The sequence below is a fragment of the Sinocyclocheilus grahami genome, unplaced genomic scaffold (genome assembly GCF_001515645.1).
Source record: "Sinocyclocheilus grahami isolate Dianchi unplaced genomic scaffold, SAMN03320097.WGS_v1.1 scaffold845.1, whole genome shotgun sequence".
In the NCBI taxonomy this organism is placed as follows: Eukaryota; Metazoa; Chordata; class Actinopteri; order Cypriniformes; family Cyprinidae; genus Sinocyclocheilus; species Sinocyclocheilus grahami.
In genome coordinates, this window is record NW_015506024.1 from 403375 (window position 1) to 422866 (window position 19492).

General features: G+C 35.8%; 1 protein-coding gene across 1 annotated transcript in view; it reads left to right on the forward strand.

The window, feature by feature from the left end:
* LOC107562878 (fibronectin type III domain-containing protein 5-like) overlaps positions 1 to 10532 on the forward strand; it is a 23113-nt gene extending 12581 nt beyond the window's left edge. The window contains exons 3-6 of the mRNA XM_016247623.1: positions 1205 to 1403; positions 5204 to 5293; positions 7213 to 7398; positions 9051 to 10532. Of these exons, the coding sequence (XP_016103109.1) occupies positions 1205 to 1403; positions 5204 to 5293; positions 7213 to 7352 (429 nt within the window). The 3' untranslated portion in view covers positions 7353 to 7398; positions 9051 to 10532. The remainder of the gene's footprint in view (positions 1 to 1204; positions 1404 to 5203; positions 5294 to 7212; positions 7399 to 9050) is intronic.
* Positions 10533 to 19492: the final 8960 nt, after the last annotated feature.

Sequence of the window (19492 nt, forward strand, 5' to 3'; positions counted from 1 at the left end):
TTGGTTCTTTCTCATTATTTGACTTAGTGGGAGCATTTACAGGCTAAACAAAAGCGGTGCAAGAATTGAGCCTTGTGGGACTCCACATGTCATGGATGTCCACTTAGACTTATGCTCTCTTATACTCACATAATAACCTCTGCCTTCTAAGTATGACCTGAACCACCTGAGAACCATCCCAGAAAGCCTGACCCAGTTTTCCAGTCTCTCTAGAAGTGTGTTATGATCGACTGTGTCAAACGCAGCACTAAGATCTAGTAGTACCAGCACTGATATTTTGCCAGAATCAGAATTAAAGTGAATATAATTTATTATCTTAATGAGCGCTGTCTCTGTGCTTTGATGCACAGCAAAATGAAAATGAGATTTATTTCAGCTATTTTTTATTTTATTTCAAAAAAGTAATTTGTCATTTGTATGGTTTTAGTTTTAGACTTTGTTAACTTTTATAACCCTGCTTTGAAGTGGGTAGAACATTAGCTGTATTATTACATGTGATTATGGAAGTTTTCTCTTTTCTCTCATTTTTTTGATGCATGCACATACATGCACAAACAGAACGGAGAGAGAAATGATAGAGAAACAATATCTAAAGATTCATAAGATATTTGTTATATCGGGTTTCATGGGGGTAACATTTGTCATTGGCAATTTATTTATTTGAAGTTATTAAAAACATAGAACATAAAAGTGATTATGTTCTGGAATTGATTTTAATAATACATGAGAGATTTAAATAACAAGCAAAAATAGAAGTTTGATCATTTGCAGTATTGGCAAAATTAAAGATTAAAAATACGAGCTTTCAAATGTATTTGTTAAATGGTGATAAGTACCCATTTTATCTTCCAAAAATAAATAAATAAAAAAGATAAAAAGAAATAAATAAATGGATAAAAATGGATCATTGGATATTGGGAGAGAAAAATAAGTGGAAAAAGAAGAGTGATTTGTTGTTGAACAAAGAAGAGTTGTTGCATATTACCTACTGATTATTATAAGTATTGCAATGACAGTTTTTTTTCTCTTTAGATTAACATACACTGATTAATTGTTCACAACTAGACTAGGAACATGTATAAGAAAAGTAAATAGGATAAATATTGATTTCACATTGACTTTAATGCTTGTGGCATCAACCACATGTCTCCTTAAATTATTAGCACTCTCGAGGTCAAATGTTTATTCATTTTGATGTTTATAGAAAAAGGATGTTCGTATGCTGCGATTCATCCAGGAAGTGAACACCACCACTCGTTCATGTGCATTGTGGGACTTGGAGGAGGACACAGAATACATTGTCCATGTGCAGTCCATTAGCATGAGCGGCACCAGCCCCCTGAGTGAACCTGTTCTGTTCCGCACTCCCAAAGAGTCAGAGAAACTGGCCTCCAAAAGCCCAGGTAAGCCAGCACTAACAAACTACTACCAAAATCATGATTATTTTTTTGTGGACATAATAGTCCAAAATGCCATAATAGTTCTGGAAATTATTTGAAATAGTACCATTTTGGAAACTCTGCAATTCACATCCTGCAATTGCAACTTTATTTAGCATATTTACAACGTAATTTTGACATTATATCTTCACTGTAAAAAACTATTCTGTAGCTTTTACAAAATAATTTTGGACAAAACAGAAAGCCACAGGAAGAATCAAAATTCATCGCAAGTAGCTTTTCCACAAACTGAAGTATATACTAATACATATATATACTTATAGAAGGTACACAGAGTATATACTTATAATATATAAATATATACTAATATTATATACTTATAGAAGGTGCACATTCACGCAAACACAAAACACCAGCATGGTAACACACAACACTAAAAATAATGCAATAAACATTCATTAAACAACAGAAGATGTAACATAAAACCCAAATGTACATAACTGATAACAAAAACTATTAAGAATCATATACTTTCAAATGTGGAGAGTCATGCAGGACATTTGTGAATATCAGTTTACAGTTTAATGACAGTGAATGAGGAAATTGAATGAGGACAGTGAATGAGGCTGTCAAGCTCCATAACAGTATCATAAAATGAGTGTATATGCCTTGTGTACTATATTCCAAGTCTTCTGAAACCATACGATAGCTTTGTGTTCTGAAGAGACTGAAGCTTACATTTACACATTTAGCAGATGCTTTTATCTAAAGGGACTTACAAATAGGGAATGAAACAAAGCGATTCACGCTAAGGGGGAAATAACATGAGAAGTGCTGGAATAAGGAGTACAGACACTGAGTACTGAGTACCGAGATGAAATTTATTGCATTATTGACTGAAATGTTTGACTTCAGTTGTAGTTCTGTGTGTGATATTAAATGACGAAGTTGCTATGTCTGACTCACAAACAGATTTTTCTATGAAGTGAGATCTTTCAATGAATAGATGGACCGAGCTCACAAAACTGGTCTGAATGATTCATAGCTTACAAATATATGGGCTTCATTTATGACTCTTATGGTGCTTTCTGAAGCTTGAAATCCCCAAAATCCATTTATTGCAAGTGCATATAGCCAGTAGGCCTATTTTATAAAAAAAAAAATGTCCCTTTATATTACAAGAAAAAGTCATACACTTTTAGAACGACGTGAGTGAGGAAATTATGACAGAATTATGATTTTAGGATGAATCAGACATGTTAGATTGAGATTCTGGGGCTTATTATATGCAGAGATACAATACTGATAAAAGACATTCATGGTTCAACATTTGTACAGTTAAAAAAATAGATTTGTTTGAAAGATGACTAACAGTCAAATAACACAGCAGGGAGGGGGTTATACAACCACTCTAAAAATGGTGTTGTGTCATAATTCAGGCCATGAAGTGTTCACTTTTGTGAATTTTCCCATGAATTTTTCTGTTACTAGAAGCTTGTCTTATCTAGAGCAGCAGACAATACAGTCAATTTTTCTGTTGTATAATCCATTTCGATGACCTACTTACTTGGACAAACATCTGCTGGGGAGGCTTATGTTCCTGAAACACTTGCCATTTTATGGGTGAGCATCAGTCTTTGGCACTGGACCGTTCTGATGACATTTTGTGTCAAATCCTCAGCTGTGCAGGTTAGAGTCGGGCAGGAGTTTTCACTGAGGTGCAACCTCAGACATCAGTGAAATGTCAAATGATGATACCGCTTCATCCCTCACATCCATGTTTTTGAAAAACAGTGAATCATGATTTAATTTGAAGGAATGTTACTCACAAAAAAAAAAAAAAAAGTGAAAAAGAAATGATAAATTTAGTGCACATATCATTTGCACTTTGTTTCAAAAGTTTGAGGTCAGTAAGATTTTGTAAATGTTTTTAAAATAAGTCGTTTATTCTCACAAATGCTGCATTTTCTTTGATCCAAAAATACAGTAAAAACGGTATTATTGCTAAATATTATTCCAACATACAATAACTGTTTTCTATTTGAAAATATTGTAAAATGTAATCTATTCCTGGGATGTCAAAGCTGAATTTTCAGCATCATTACTCCAGTCTACAGTGTCACATGATTACTCAGAAATAATTTTAATATGATTATTATCATTAATGTTGAAAACAGTTGTGCTGCATAATATTTATAATACCCCGTAATGCTTCTTTTTTTTAAAGATAAACAGAAAGTTCAAAAGAACACCATTTAATTTGAAATGAATTTTTTTAAAAATATTATAGATGCCTTTACTGTCACTTTTGATCAATTTAATGCATCCTAGCTGAATAAAAGTATTAATTTCTTTAAAACAAAAACAACATTTGAATGCTAGTGTATAACAAAATAGTTGCCTTGTTCTCTAGATATTAATTTTTGTATTTATTTATTTGTTTATTTATTTTTAACAAAAAGGCCTACTGATCAACTACTAAAGAGCATTTCGTATAGGTTTACATCGCTAAAATACAATATTACAATATTATATTAAAATACTGTTAAACATTATAATATAACACAGTGAGCCCAACAAACTCAATCTAATGTGAACCCTGAACCACATTTTACTATTTTGAACCATTTTAAACAAAGAAAAGTGTAAAATTAGTATAACACATTACATATTCTGAACTCTTTCTAAGTCCGAAGTTCTTGCTTACATTATTTCAGCAACATACTTAACACACTTTTAAAATAATAATAATAAAAATAAAAAAATCAAATAGTTATGCTGACAATAGAATGCATATCGAAGTAATAGAAGCATTTTCACAAGTTTTGGAACACACTGCATATACAAATTAACTCTGCACTATTGTCATTTGTGATGCATCAGTGGTAGAAGTGGTCTGTGCTTGAGCGCAGCAGAGAGTGGTTTACAGATGGCTAACTCTTAGCTGGCACGCGTGTCAAGTTAGATAGCAGGAGCCTTTACAAAAAAAAAAACAGTTTAATCATCAGGCATTAGTGCTCAGGTTACACTCTAATTAATCAAGCGAGCACCATTACGCTTCACTAAATAGCAGAGTGGCTAATAAACACAGACAGTTAATCTTTCTCTCTGCGGGCCTCCCCTCTCCATCGCTTCAGGGTGGCTTCATGTTGGTTTTCTTTCTGGACTCATGACATGTATTGATGTCGATGGTGAGCTGAAAAATGCTCCAACTTTTCCCCTGCACTCAAACGCCCGAGACGTCCAATAACATTTCAGTTTCACCTGAAGGGTATCGACGTTTTCTTCAGAGAATGAAGAGGCGCACAAAGAGAAACACTGCGCTTCTGCTCCTTCGTTGAAGAACTTTGCTTTTCCCTCTGCGGTTAATCAGTGAACACAGAGCAGAGCGCAGCGTACAGTTTCTTTTAACTAATAAGGCCTTAATTACTGGACGCATTCAATCTCCGGACAAGAAAGTGACCCCTGAGGTCTCGTCCAAGTGAGAGGAGAGCTCAACCCTGAAGTGATCCTCTATGGCTTCTGATGAGCTTCCACTTTGGTTTGGCTGGAAGCAGCCAGTGATTTTTGACAAGAAGTATGAAGGTTTGGTCATATCTGAGCCAGAGAAGAATGTTTGCTTTAGGCTTTACATTCTCTTGAGGCTAATTAAAGAATTAATTAGACATTGTAATTAATTCCTTGGATAATTCTACTGTGGTTTGCATGTTGTCACGATGCCTGAGCTTTGATAACTGCAGAGCTGTGCATGTTTTTGGCTGGGAAAATATGCGAATGAACTGTGATTGTCTGAATTCACACAGATGAAGTGACCATGGAGGAGGTTGGCCAGGCCGCCCAGCTCAGGGCTGGAGAGCTCATTATCATTGTGGTGGTTCTCGTCATGTGGGCAGGTAAGAATGTGACCAGCGACCAACAAGCAGTTTCCCGGTGAGAATCGTCTTACTGTTGACACATTGGCTACATTCACACAAATGCATTTCAACATTTGCAAAAACACCTACATTTGATTAGATTTGAAAATGTCAGATTGAGTGTGATTTCTTGTGTTCACACTTTGATCAACAGATCAAAATGAATCACAGGATATGAAGGTCATAGAATCAGTGCTAAAGAATACAACATTTCTAAAACACAAAACGTTTATAGCTTTTAAAAAGTTTCACAATAACGTTTATTTATAAAGTTTAATAAATATATAAAATACAAATATATATTTTAAAAAGCTATAAATAGTAACATTTCCACAACACAAAAAGTAAATTTTAATTATTTGCATATTGTTAACAAATATTATGGAGAATTTTTATTTATTCTTTTTTTTTTAAATGAGGGATTTTTTTGTGATTCCCATTTGATTTATATCTCAGTAAAACAGTATAATTACTTTAAATTATATATATGTGTGTGTGTATCAACTACTGATATGCTAAGCATACATATATATACACAGTGGGGAAAAAAAGTATTTAGTCAGCCACCAATTGTGCAAGTTCTCCCACTTAAAAAGATGAGAGAGGCCTGTAATTTTCATCATAGGTATACCTCAACTATGAGAGACAAAATGAGAAAAAAAAAATCCAGAAAATCACATTGTAGGATTTTTAAAGAATTTATTTGCAAATTATGGTGGAAAATAAATATTTGGTCAATAACAAAATTTCATCTCAATACTTTGTTATATACCCTTTGTTGGCAATGACAGAGGTCAAACGAACAAGGTTTTCACACACTGTTGCTGGTATTTTGGCCCATTCCTCCATGCAGATCTCCTCTAGAGCAGTAATGTTTTGGGGCTGTCGCTGGGCAACACGGATTTTCAACTCCCTCCAAAGATTTTCTATGGGGTTGAGATCTGGAGACTGGCTAGGCCACTCCAGGACCTTGAAATGCTTCTTACGAAGCCACTCCTTCGTTGCCCGGGCGGCGTGTTTGGGATCATTGTCATGCTGAAAAACCCAGCCACGTTTCATCTTCAATGCCCTTGCTGATGGAAGGAAGTTTTCACTCAAAATCTCACGATACATGGCCCCATTCATTCTTTCGTTTACACGGATCAGTCGTCCCACACACATATATATATACTTTCATACCATACTATAGAATACATTTTCACAACAGAAAACTTCTTGTAAAATTTTTGCAACTGCTTTAAAATTTTTGAATAAAGTTTATTCATTTTTGAATACATTTGATATTTGATATACTGTATATAGTTGTAATTAAAAGAAGAAAATACTATTTAATCACGTTTAATGTGCTACTTGCCATTTCTTTGCAATTGTTGCGGTGTCATTGTGAAACTTACAAGCAATTTCTGAGTGAAAAACACATTTCAAATCTCATTTCATTCATTCACATTCTGCAACTTTTATGAAATTTCTAACTCTTTCTTTGTACATTATGCAAATGATGGTACATAGGGATTTGATACAAATGTCAAAGTTTTACTTATAAAGTTTTCAAGATCTGTAGTCTTTGGTCATAAACCCTTCCTTTCTTCTAGAGCAGAGAAAAGACGAGAGAGTTTCTAATGTTATAATTGGGTCTTAAAGGCCTTACTTATCTTTTTATAATCCATATCAAATCTCTGAGAAGTCTAGAGAATAAATCATCAAACAGGACAGTACTAGCACAGCTCATCATCCGGTTCTAGTCTAGCTATAATTGGCATGTTATTATTTGGGGAAGAATCATGGTGCAATCCATCATTACATTTTTTCGAGAAGGTTCCATCCATCAATCTGCCATCCAGTCTTCAACTCTTTGAATGGTTGTTCTCTCTCACTTCCTCATGCCTGTTTGTACACAGGTGTGATAGCTCTGTTCTGCCGCCAGTACGACATCATCAAAGACAATGAGCCCAACAATAACAAGGACAAAGCCAAGACCTCGTCAGAGTGCAGTACCCCAGAGCACACTACGGGGGGACTACTTCGCAGCAAGGTCTAATTACACCTTCCCCTGTCGGCAATAATAGGCTTTAGCCTCAGGACAGGTATGTTCACTTGTTTGTGTGCTTGCTTGACAGAATTGAAAATACAAAAATATCACATGAAGTTTGATCTTTTGTTGTTTGGTAGTTTTTAAACATTTTATTGTTTTCTTTTCTAATACAATTTATTTAACTGACTATTGATAGGATGTTACGGTTGCAAACATGGGACATGTTAATTAATTTAATAACAGTACTTGCAAGGCAGCACTGTATTGATATTCCTCATTGTAGTTCAGATTTGTTCTAAACTGCCAAACCAAAATATTAAACTTCTGAAAGCCTGGACTGCTTAACATCCGGACTCTATTCAGTCTAATATGTACTATCTTTGTTTGTTTGTTTTGTTTCTCTTTATACACATTTTTTTAATACATATACATATATATATATATATATATATATATATATATATATATATATATATAGATAGATAGATAGTATAATAAGATTAAAAAAAAAATTGGGGTCAGTAAGATTTATTATTATTTTTTTAAGAAATTAATACTCTGATCAAATGTGACAGACAATTATTAAAGAACCCTGAAAAAAAATCACGGTTTTCACAAAAACATGAAGCAGCAAAACTGTTTTTATCATTGATAATAATCAGAAATGTTTCTCGAGCAGCAAATCTGCATATTATAATGATTTCTGAAGGATCATATGACACGGAAGACTGGAGTTATGAAGCTGAAAATACAGCTTTGTGTCACAGTAATACATTTCATTTTATAATGTATTCACATAGGAAACAGATATTATAAGTTATTATATTTCTGTATATTACTGTAAATCATTTAACAGTACATGACCAAATACATGCAGCCTTGTTGAGCATAAGAGACTTCTGTAAAAAAAATAAAAAATAAAAAATAAAAAATGTTACTGACCCCAAACTTATGAATGGTAGTGTATGTATAAATGTAATCTAATTCATCTTAAATGTATATTTAACATATTTTCATATTATATTACATTACAATATATTATATAAATGATCATATTTTACAATTTATTTAAATAAGTTTTGGATTAAAGTTTGAAAAACAACCTTTGCAGTAATGTTGTCATTTATATTTGTATACTTAACTGCAATTGGTCATTGGTTCCTAACATTAGCACAATGAATTGTGAATTTAGATGGGTTTGTCTTCCTGGCATAATGTCATAACACTCTAATAAGCATATCACAAAAAAAAGGTTGGATTACATAGTTAATTTTTATTCGTTTTAAACAATCTGTAGCTATACTTCTCAGTATTAAGTGAATTATAAGTATGCTTATAATTGACATTTCTCTCACTTTGTCCGCCATCTTGGATTTATTGGACTGCTCATCAATGCACAGCAATGTATTCTTGTCCACAAAGGATACATGCGATGCTAATATAATTATCCCGCTCACTTTTTGGAACAGCCTTTGTGTCAGTAGCACACCTATGATGCCTTCAATTGCTGCCTAGGCAGTTCACTAGGTCTTGGAACATAGTGTGTCTATTGATTCCTGTGTGCAGCCGACTGACAATAAGATGCCCATTTAGTGCCCTAAGCACACACTGTTCTTTTACTGCCTTGCAAGCAATAGTTATAGTTCCTTGAGGAAATGAGGTCTATGTTCTTTTAACTCTCATTTTGTTTTGTCTTCCCCAAAGTGCTCTGAGACAAAACAAGTAAGCCATCAAATCACAAAAGTTGTGAAGCCCACCTCTCATCCTCAATCAAATGAACTTTTAGTATTCCCATCGACCAACATGAACTCTTTGGTGCTTGTCTGTTTGGCACACTGACACAAACTTGAGGACGGAATGGACAAGATGGTTCCAGAACTGGAAGCTTGAGCCGTTTGAAGCGAGTTGTTGAGATTCGATCCACAGCTGCCTCAGCTGAAGGACTCATACCCCGCCATGAGCTGGAAAACCAGAGACGCCGGGCCACCAGGAGTGTCTTTGGCTCCTGTGTAGACTCACTGAGATAAGGAGAAACCTGCCACCCTGCATAAACCTGAAATAAACCAGGAAGGTGCGTTGTGAAAAAGAAGCAAGAGCGTTTTTCCGAGCTCACCGCCATTATCAGCTCCGAACCAGGATCAGGTCTCTGACAGGGCTGACATTAAGATATTACACTTCAATATCGCGCCATACTTGTCGCTATCTTGTGTATTCGGTTCCTTTATTTTCACACTTTCGATTTCTTTACGCCATTATCCTCCCTCCAGCAGCCAATCACGGAGTCTAGATAATTTGATGTGGTTTAATTGGTGTGGTGGGATCTTTCTTCTCAGCACTTTCGCTCTCAGGGCATTCAGGAAAACATCCACAGGAAAAACGATGGACCACACTGGCCGTGTCGCATGACCTGTGGCCCAATCACAGCAAACTACACATCAGCCATTGATGATGAAGAGCTCCATATTATAGTAGTGATAGAAAACGTATTTAACCTCTTGTGTGTCGAGTAAATCAACAGCTTGCCGTCTCTAATGAGCACATTACTGTACAGTGATGGTTATTTTGGTCCTCATATTACATTCATTAGCATATTGGTCACAACTTTGGCTATTTACCGCTTTTATGTGCCGCTATGATATAGAGTTGGGTGCCTTTTTTCTACAGGCTTTTCTTTTAGATTTCTTTCCCTTTAAACGGTTCAGGCTTAAAGTTGACATGAAATCAAAACTGACCCTATATTTACTTTCATGCTACACCTTCCTAGTCTTATTGGGATTGATTGGTCTGTTATCACAAAGTTAAAAATCTGTTTTGCAATCCATTAAATTCTTGATTGATAATTCCATCTTTTTTTTTCCTTACTGGTTCAATATCATCTTTAAAGGTAGGGTAGGCAATTTCGGAGAGACTATAGCAATAGTAAGCTATCTTTGAAAGCATAAGATCCCACCCTCCCTGCATAATCACTCTCCAAAGCCACGCCTCCTCCAAAAACACCTGAACGCACACAGGCAGAGCATAGGCTAACCAGCGACACGATGAGAGACGGCGTTGATGGAGAGTTGAATGCAATGTTGTCAGATTACCTCATGTCTCATTCACCGATGAGAAAACAGTACAGTACAAAGCACATGATATTACAATAACAACACAGTCCATTCTCGCTCGGTCTGCAATAGAGTAATGGAACGCGCTGATGACGTATCATGTCTGTGTGAACAGGGTGCATGGAGGTATGCTAATACATATGTTGACAGGCAGGTAGGACAGCCCTTGGACGGAGGGATAAGATTGGATGAACATTTTATGGTCCACAGACCATAGAAGTACATGTAGACCCCTTAATTAGGGATTGCTACTGGGATGTGAAGAGACTTGCAGCCAGCATAACAAAAAATGGTTTTGAACCAAATCACCTACCCTGACTTTAACATGTAAATGTGTCACATTTAATTTAATTTATTTTCTGGAGCCCCACACATGACATGCAGGTTAGAAAAAAACAAGATATCATAGCCATGAATTGAGAATTTTTATTAAATTCCTTGTGCACAAATTAGTAAAACGTGGCAACAAAATTATAAGTTTTGGGAATTAATTCTTAATTATTGGCCACAATATCAGTTTTTCTCCCATATTTCATATGGGACTACATACATTTTACACCTTTTTTTTTGCTAGACATGGTCTTTGTTAAAACAAATATTTTTCAAATGTATTCATTCATTTAATTTTAATTAATTTTACCTTTTTTAATTTTAAAATACCTTCTAATTTCTGTTGACAATTTAATTGACAAGAATCGCAAAAATTAAACCAAATATTCAAACATTTTATATATGATCATCAGATGATTGCCTCACCAAACAGGAAAGGGTAAGTACATTAAACAAAACAATTCAGTTTACTCGTTTTCATTCAGCTGGTCATTACTGAAATTTATTTTTCTAAGATGTTCTTCAAATCATTGTTAGTTCATTGGTAACATTTTGCAATGTTTTTAATCATTTCCAGTCATTTTCAGTTAAAGCATCATGATGCACATCTTTCATTTTTTTCACTATTGTAGACAATTAAAAAAAAGCTTTTTGCAAACAGTAATTTGGTTGACAAGATCACATTACAAAAAAAAAAAGGGTTGACAGCATGGTTCATGTCGACTTTAAATTCCCTTTCATTAAGAAGTATGACATGCATGCAAGGCCAGGCGAGCAGTCATGTCTGTTAGTGTACTGTACTGTCTGACAGGATAGTGTCCTTATCAGAAACTGAATAAGTCATCATGTCAGGAATGAAGAATTGTGGGTCTAGAAAACATTGATTCCCTCAGCCGTTGGTCATTTGGGACTCCACGTGATCCGAGTTCAGAACGACATTGCAACAGTTCGGCTTTAATAAGGTTACAGACTGTATGCATTTCCCAAGGACGTGTATTAGACTGTTAGTATCTGATCTGAAGAACAAAACCTCCCATTCATTTCCAAACCAAGTATAGGAGTACACAATGAGCAGTGGAATTGAAATGGGGCAATCTCATTTTTCAAACGCATAGAAGAGTGTAAAAGTTAATACTTCTATTTACTTTCAGTGTAGAGGAAGGGTCGGGAGGCCATTCATATTCAAAAGCCCTCATTGTCAGGATGGATTGCACCATTAATCAAGCGTGTTGAAAGGCACCTGAAGGAATCTCAGAACAATTAAACATCCTCACATTGGTGACCATCGCCTCCTCATCTCGGTCACCATGGCGACAGGCTAACGTACTGTCCTCTCACTCCGCTGCCATCTACGAGTCATCCACACCTTCGTTTTTCATTCCCGCCCAAGGAGGAAAGCGTATATTTCTTCTTTAATGACTGCTAATTAACCTTGGCCATGGGGAAGAGAGCTCAGGCAGATTGCTGGGTGAAAAATGGCTCATATCAATACTCTGTCTGTGTGGCTTACGCAGAAGAACAGAAGGCTGGGTGTGAGGACTGGCTTAAACCAGAGAGGACCGGCCACGTGTTTTCTCTTCAGATATGTGTTGAGGTTTTGGGTCTTGTATTCACGGCAACACTTTCATTCAGATTATTGATCATTTCATTTGAAATAGACACAATGAACAGATATGGGCTGTGTTCGGAGTGGAATACTAGTGTACTGCTTGCTTTCCAATTTATGGAAAAATGTGAAAAAAAAAATCAAAAAAAAAATTCACAGCTGGTTTATTCATCAACCTGGAAATGGAAGACTGAGTCTGTATTCCTTGCTGTTTGCCATATTATATACTGCACATTTTGGCAAATCTTATGAAACCTTAAAGGGGTCATATAATGCTACATGTACTTTTAGTTGTTTGAACTGAAATGTGTGTTGGCAGTGTGTGTACACAACCACCCTAAAATGATAAAAATCCACAGTGGTTTTTTGTTAATCTAGAAAAATCTTTACCCCTTTCTCAAATCGAGCCGATCTCAGATGCCGGTCTGTGTGACGTCACACTACCCCTCCCATGATAGTTTGATTGACAGCAGCGTTTCAGCACAGACTGGACTGGCGTCTTACCTCAGACTCGCCCTGAGTGAGCTATCATCAGATGTGGACAAGAATGAGTCCTAAGCGATTGAGGTGTTCTGTTGTAGGACGTAATAATGAACGTTTACTCCCGACATCTGAGCCACTGAAGACGCAGTGGATTATGTTTGTTTTTGAAGGGAATGCACCCCGATCTACATAAATACATCTATGTTCGCGCGAATCATTCGTGATTCAGCTTCACCTACAGAAGAAGTGTGTAAGGTTTTTTTAACGAATCTTTGCAAATCGCCTTTCCTAATAATGTGCTAATTAGCAAGTTTCACGATGAATGCGGCTAAAGTAAACAGTCTCTCTGAGAGCAGCTCGGAAGAGAGGGGCGGGCTCAGCAGAGCTCATTAACATTTAAAGGAAAATGCTACAAATCTGCATGCTCTGAAAAGAGTTGTTTTTGACAGGGTAAAAAAAAAAAGGTGTTTTTTACACTACCACTGAGATTTTAACCAAACTATGTTTCAGACTTTTCATTAAGACCCTAAAGAGTCATATCAACTTGTGGAAAATGGGCATCCTATGACCCATTTAAAGCAGCACAACAGCTTTCAATATTGCTAATAATACAAAATGTTTCCTGAGCTGCAAATCAGCATATTAGAATGATTTCTGAAGGATCATGTGATACTGAAGACTGGAGTAATGATGCTGAAAATTCAGCTTTGCATCACAGAATAAATTACATTTTAAATTGCATTAGAATAAAAACAGGTATTTTAAATTGTTATAATTTTTTTTTTTACAATTTTACAGTTTTTACTGCATATTTAATAAATGCAACCTTGGTAAGTATAAGAGACTTCCTTTCAGAAACACTTTCAAAATCTAAATCTGCCCCAAACTTTGAATGAACGAACGAATGAATGCCCAAGAAATTATAATACATCAGGATTCCTTTCAGCATTTTTTAAGAGGGAAATTTGATTGTCATTAAAAATATATCAATGGTCCTTAAATAGGCTTTACATTATGCAAAATAAAATGTCTCGTTTCATATCTTTTATTTTCTGGGGGTGAATGATGACCTAATGTTTTTTGATTGCAACCAGTAGGCTCTACATGCAAACAGAAAATTTGTATAGTATTATGCTATTCCGAACACAGCCATAATCATACAAATCAGCTTACATTGTTCCCCTGAACATGAAAACCAGCAGTCAACACTAACAGAGTGTCATGCGATCAGGATTCACATTTCACATGAGCAGTTTGAAATGATTTCAGAAAGAGCAATGTATTCCCCTCCTGCAATCCAAGCTTATCCCATTCTTTACCTCCAAAGTCCTTTCAAAGAGAAATCTCCAAAGAACGAGCGCAAGCGTCTGGATTTAAGCGAGGCAGCTCATTTGCTACTTATTGAAGAGAATAATTCTCCTGTTAGTGACACTCGAGAGAGCTTTCGCAGGCTGCAGTTGGAGAGATTTAGCAAATGTAATCACATTTTGTGCTCCTGTGGTTGGGTCATCAGGGATAATTCAGATGATGTCATTTACTCACCCTCATGTCGTTCCAAACCCATTTGACCCATATTCATATTTGAACACGAAAATTTAGCAGAATGTCCAAGCCGATGTTTTCCATATAATGAAAGCGGATGGGGACCAAAGACTGTATGGGAATGAGCAGCTTGAACAACTGCTAAATTTCTCCTTTTGTGTTATACACAAGAAAGTCACATATAAAGTGAAAGTGACGTGTAACCAAGTATGGTGTCCCATACTTGGAATTTGTGCTCCACATTGAACCCATCCAAATGCAAACACACACACACAGCAGCGAGTAGTGAACAAACACACACACACACACACACTGTGAACACACACCCGGAGCAGAGGGCAGCAGTTGGGGGTTCGGTGTCTTGCTCAAGGGTCTTACCTCAGTCGTGGTATTGAGGGTAGAAGAGAGCGCTGGTCATTCACTCCCCCCACCTACAATCCTTGCTGGGTTGGGTTACAAGTCTGACTTTCTACCATTAGGCCACAACTGCCCCGTGGTAACGTGGTTATGTCTTAAGTGAAGGTAAACTGTAAAGAAAATATCGAATGTACATCAGTATCACAGATCCGTGCATTTCTTATGATAATAATTTTAATCAAACAGCAAAAGAAAAATCACTCGCTGCCCTTAACTAAGTTAATGGCTATGCGTGTATATTTACTTCATACAGTAATATGACGAGGGAGGGGTCGTGGGTTGGGAGCAGTGAAATGAGGGAAATTTTGGGGGGCGCATGTCCTAAAAGGTTGAAAATCCCTTGCCTAATGGTTAGTCATAGGGTTAAAACAGCACGAGAGAGTAAATAATAAGAGAATTTTCATTTCTGGGCAAACTATCCTTTTAAGAACCAAATGTATTCAACAATCACAAGGTCTTTTTCTCTCATAGTAGAGTAGAAAGTTTAAGATTATGATCATAACTATCAGGATTTACTGGCCAGCACATATATATTAAATGTATTTTTGAATTACACAAAATCAAGTTTAAAATTAGCATTAAATTGTCTCCCTCTATTTCTTTACAGAGAACATTTGCAACAAGCTGGAAACTAATTATTCAACTATAATCTACATCCATAAATTCAGAAACACGATTTTGCTAGAAAACGATGCCATATGATGCAAAGCATTATTGGTTTGAGGTTTCCAGCACATTCTTGCATGCTTTCAAGACTGTCACAAACCTTTTTGTAGTTAGCAAATCCGTATCAATGTTAATCAGCTATTAATTGAATTTGCAAAAACGTGGGATACATCTCAGAAAACCAAATGTTTAAGTTTAACAAAGGTAAAAATAGATGTACAAGACTCATATGAGGTAAATGCAAGATTTTCAGTGACCGCACAGCACTGACCTGAAACAGCAAGCAAATGTTCAGTCAGCTGGCCTGAAACCAGCTTTATGGAGGAGCTCTGCACTTGCACTTCATCAGAAATGGACTATAAGTGAACATAGTCTTCCAGAAAAATGTTATAGAAAAGACTATAATTACTATAAGTATGAATATCTCCGCATTAGATGTCAAAATATCACTTTTATAGTTTTTGTAATTACTTTTAATCAATTAGTCCGTATAACTGGGTCATTTTTAGTGAGTATACGAAGTCAGTTCTCCTGAAATGGTCATAGGTGTGCTATCAAGAGAAACCACAGGTGTAGATCAGCACATTAACTACTGTATCAACATGTCACACCAATGTTTCACATCCACAAAGTGCAAAAAACGACTTCAAATTGTTAGCTTAAAAAGTGTTTTCCCTTTCAAATAAATGCCACTCATTTGTTATTTTGTATCTAATGCAGTGACATTCATAAATTAACCATCCACATATATTTTGGGACCACATTGTGCATTATGTTTGTGGTTAAAATACCAATAAAACAGTCTGCCTCATCAAATTAACAATCAAATCCTGATGGTTTAATTTTGGACTGCCTCCAAACTATTTCTTCTTCAAAAAAAAATAAAAAATTTGACCAGCTGTATTTAAATGGATAGTTCCCCCAAAAATGAAAGCTTGATGTTTATCTGCTTACCCCCAGGGCATCCAAGATGTAGGTGACTTTGTTCTCCTAATTGAGATTGTAGATAGTGTCTCAATGGTCCATTTGAGAGATAGGTGGCGGTAATGCACTTATAAGTCTGCGTTCTGCCGGCTGTCGAGAATGTGCTCAGGACAGTTCGGACATTGCGTGAATAAGAGGTAAAAAACTATATAAATACTGTTCAGTTTCTTGCACAGACCGATCGTTTTGTCGTTACACATCAATGTATCGTCACGAGCCGCAGGGTTTAATTTGGTTTTGTTTGTGTACGTTTTTTTTTATTCTCAAAGCCGTGATTCCCATTCACCTCCATTATAAGATTGACAGACTGCAACGGTTTGTGTTAAAAATCTTCGTTTTTGTTCTACTGAAGAAACAAAGTCACCTACATCTTGGATGCCCTGGGGGTAAGCAGATAAACATCAAATTTTCATTTTTGGGTGAACTAACCCTTTAAGCCATCACTGACTAATGAAGAAATAACACTTTACTGACGGTTTAAAAAATTTTTTATGGTAATTTAAAGAAATCTGCTATGCACTCCATATAATACAGCACTACAGAAAACTAGCTGAACGTTAAGAAATATCATCCATTCGGCGTAAACTAAAGACCTTCAGTAGGAACTTCTCAGATCGGAGTTATTCATCTGGGTCACACATACACAAAGGATGGGAGTTAGATCAAAATTACTCAGCAACTGAGCAGTGAATTATAGAAGATGGCTTCTAAGGTAAAAAATAAAGTAAAAAGTAATGGGCCGCACATTCTCGAACAACTCTCTGTGATCAAACCCATACATCTTGTTCAACCTTGGTGTGTTTAAAGTGTAAGTAAAATCCCATCAGCCATTGACAGACAGTACAGATGCATGTGCGCTCCGGACTTTCTGCCCTTTATGTTTAATCTATTTTTACTGGCTGGAAAGCGTAAGCTTCATCCGTTCTGAACTAGAGACCTTGGCGAAATCGATGGCATTTCACCCACAATTCACCTATATATAGACGAGAGACAGAAAAGAACTTGAATATTTCAAACAATTTCGAGGAGACGTTACAAAACGAATGCAAATGAAGTTTGTGGGAAAGTCCTCAGGCGTGAGGATACAGTGTGCACGAGGGGAGAACTACATGAGGAGAGCCGGGTTTCTGAAGCTCTGAGCCTCCCACACGTTTTTAGACACGTTTTCGTTCGAGAGTGTGTGTGAGTGTGTGCGTCAAGGATTCTCTTGAGCACTTTGCGTCACACGATTAAACCCACATGCACACCTGACTCCACACATGTATGCAACAAACACACACAGCCACACGCTAATCAACCGCTTGGGTTCGATTCCAAGCTGAAGCAAAAGACACAGGAAAATTGCGTCCATTTTTAGGAGCACAAAGGTCAAGTTAGCCCATGTTGACAAACAAAATCACACGTACTTAAGAAAAGCTTTCTCATGGGTTACAGGAAATGACACTAATATATTAAATCTGTATTGCATTAATATTCAGTGAGAGCTCAATAAGACTTTCTTGGGATTTGGTTTACAGGTGTGAGGTTTTCAGGTGAAATACACTCTTATAAATAATGGTGCTTCAAAAGGTTCTTCACAGCGATGCCATAGAAGAACCATTTTTGGTTCCACAAAGAACCATTCAGTCAAAGGTTCTTTAAAGAACCATTTCTTTCTTACCTTTTTATAATCTGAAGAACCTTCTTTCGCCACAAAGAACCTTTTGTGAAACAGAAAGGTTCTTCAGATGTTAAAGGTTCTTTATGGAACCATTTAGACAAAAAGGTTCTTCTATGGCATCGTGAAGCACCTTTATTTTTTAAGAGTGTATAGGGTCCTCTTGCCAATATATTGCCATCCACCGCCACAATAACCGTCATTCGTGAGGAATACAGGGATTTCTCATGCCGAATGTGTGCTTCAGTAAACTAAAGCAGCATCTCTCCGGTGGCATTTCAAATAGACTCTGCTGCAGCTGCTCAACATGTGTCAAGTGCATTATGTGCCATCTGGGACGAATATAGAAAAAGTGAAAAATCCACCTCATGCACAAGAACACAATTTCACACAAAGGCCTAAAATGGAGATAAAGATCCAGAGAATTTTAGAAGGCAATGCTGCCCTCTCCTGGTGACTAAAAATAGTAAAAAAAAAAGGACCTGTTATAGGATAAAGAATGTAGTTATTGGATAGACACAAGTTTTATGTATTTTTTTTAATGTAGTATTAACAAGATTTCCTATTTAAATTGAAAAATCTTTAATCTTCATATTTTTTTATCATTTAATATTTAGCAGCTTTTTGACTGAATTAAAGGGATTATGTAGCAATGTGACAAATTCATGTTTAAAATATGCATGAATTATTAAGTTATTAAAGCTAAAAAAAAGAATGTAATGTAATAACATCTCCTAGAGATATAATGTTCTCCATAATCCCAACGACCCTACATAGGACAAGTAGTTTAGAATATGGATGAATACAATATAATTTTTAATTATAAATTAAAATGTAACAGATAATGACATAAGGAATAATAATAATAATGATGATGATGATGATGATGATGATGATGAGATAATGGAATACTGTATAATACACATACAAATTAAAATAAATAATATTAATATTTTATTATACTTTTTTGAGAAATATTAAATGGCCCCTTTGGGTGTTATAACAATCATATACAGTCTGGATTTTAAAAAAAATTAAATACTGAAATATGACTCATAGGCATCATAAGATGCTAAAGAGAAGCTGTAATGTGAATTTAATGCAAATTTTCATGTTATCATTAATTTAGAGAAGTGTGGTGATAAATGGATCTCAAAGCAGCAAACTACAGGATTAGACCTTAAAGTAGCTCTATAGTGCACCTGAATATACACAATGTTATATATCATATGATAAACATACATGAAAACAATACTGATTCTGATATCTACAATGATACATTTCTCCAAATCTTTTCTGATGAAGAAACAAGTCATGTACATCTTGGATGACCCGAGAGTGAATACATTTTCAG